Source organism: Poecilia reticulata, linkage group LG20 (genome assembly GCF_000633615.1).
Source record: "Poecilia reticulata strain Guanapo linkage group LG20, Guppy_female_1.0+MT, whole genome shotgun sequence".
Taxonomy (NCBI): domain Eukaryota; kingdom Metazoa; phylum Chordata; class Actinopteri; order Cyprinodontiformes; family Poeciliidae; genus Poecilia; species Poecilia reticulata.
Genome location: NC_024350.1, coordinates 26,240,690 through 26,242,625, shown reverse-complemented (window position 1 = coordinate 26,242,625; position 1,936 = coordinate 26,240,690). Strand labels below are relative to the sequence as shown.

Sequence of the window (1,936 nt, the reverse complement as noted above, 5' to 3'; positions counted from 1 at the left end):
TCATGTGTGGAATCCCAGTCTTCTGCTGGATCACTGCTACAGTTCTGGAGAACATGATGACCTCAGAGCAGAGAGGAGAGCTGCCCAAGACCATGACTGACATGTACTCACACTTCCTGCTGGTCCAGACAAAGAGGAAGAAGAACAAGTACCATGGAGGACATGAGACAAGTCCACAGGAGCTGATGGAGGCTGACAGGAAAGTTCTTCTGAAGCTGGGGAGGCTGGCGTTGGAACATCTGGAGAAAGGAAATATCATGTTCTACCAAGAAGACCTGGAGCAGTGTGGACTGGATGTCACAGAGGCCTCAGTGTACTCAGGAGTTTGTACAGAGATCTTCAAAAGAGAGAGTGGGATCTGCCAGAAACCATTCTACTGCTTTGTTCATCTGAGCATTCAGGAGTTTCTGGCTGCAGTTTACATGTTCCACTGTTTCACCAGCAGGAAGACAGAAGTGATGGAGAAGTTCCTGGGAGAAAATTACAGTGAAACATCTCTGGAGGATTTTATGAAGAGAGTTATGTCTAAATCCTTTCGCAGTAAAAATGGCCACCTGGACCTGTTTGTTCGCTTCCTTCATGGACTCACTCTGGAGTCCAACCAGAGTCTGTTAGGAGGCCTGCTGGGTCAGATAGAGATCCGTCCAGAAACCATCCAGAGAGTCATTGACAATCTGAAGGAGATGAACTCTGATAGAATCTCTTCTGACAGAAGCATCAACATCTTCCAATGTCAGGTGGAGATGAACGACCTCTCAGTGTTTCAGGAGATCCAACAGCTGCTGAAATCAGGGAATGAACTGTCAGAGATCCAGTGTTCAGCTCTGGCCTTCATGCTGCAGATGTCAGAGGTTCTGGATGAGTTGGACCTGGAGAAATACAACACATCAGAATCAGGACGACTGAGACTGGTTCCAGCTGTGAGGAACTGCAGAAAGGCTCRGTGAGTYCAGAMCAGTGATGCCTTAGTTACTKTGAAAAAGTTAYTTTAATCAGATTATTGATTATTCCTTGAAAAAATAATTTAGTCAGATTATTGATTACCTGATTTTGAAAGTAACTAAGTTACATTAAAAGTAACTTTTTTAGTTACTTTCAGCAGCTGCTAACAACCACGCTCCGCCACCTGCAAAAATTACATTAACCTTTGCCAAAACTTAATTGTAAGTTATATTATGTTGGTAACATCAACAATGTGTCTCCACTTATAAGGTAGAACTGAAGGACAGATTGTTTAATGGTTACAACCCCATAAAAAACTGCAGTAATCTTTGTGTTTTCCTCTATTGTCTATAAACTCTAAATAGTATTTTATCCCCCTCTAACCCCCCTGCCTCCAGGTTCAGTGTTACGGCTCTGTTTTTGATGTCATAGCTCAGCACATAGAGCTTCTCCTGCTGCTCCACAACTCAGATCACCTTCTGCACAGATTTGTGACACTTATCTTGATATTAATGATTATAATGGTGTTTAGTTGGACAACTTAACCGACTCGTTCATTCATGGCTGTTTTCATGTTTATTGCTATTCATATTAGTCTCGATGTTTGCAGTTTTCTGGAGCGCAACGTGAAGCTCGACATCATTCACAGCAAATATATTAACTTGACCTTACAAAGACACAGCAGGATGGATCATATGGGAATTGATGGACAGGGAGAGTCTCACTAAAACAAACTGGATGTCAGATAAATTCTGGGGTTTATTATGYGTTTCTGCTTATTTCCAAACCCAAATGATTAACTTCACGTTCAAAAACAAGCCCAAAAAACCACAACCTGTGACTCATTAAATTTGCAAACGACTTTAGAAAAAGCAAGCCGAGAGTCGCTTATAATAATCAGACTTGGTGACAGAAACTCAGTAGTTCCTGATTTTCCAGCAACAAAATGTGCATCTCCCTGATTTGTTTACGTTTGTGTCACTGCTGATATTGT

General features: G+C 42.0%; 1 protein-coding gene across 1 annotated transcript in view; it reads left to right on the top strand.

Annotated features, from left to right (window-relative positions):
• The first annotated feature begins 2 nt into the window (after positions 1–2).
• LOC103456978 (protein NLRC3-like) overlaps positions 3–1,936 on the top strand; it is a 3,151-nt gene continuing 1,217 nt past the window's right edge. Inside the window, exon 1 of the mRNA XM_008396865.2 lies at positions 3–943. Within this exon, the coding sequence (XP_008395087.2) occupies positions 3–943 (941 nt within the window). The remainder of the gene's footprint in view (positions 944–1,936) is intronic.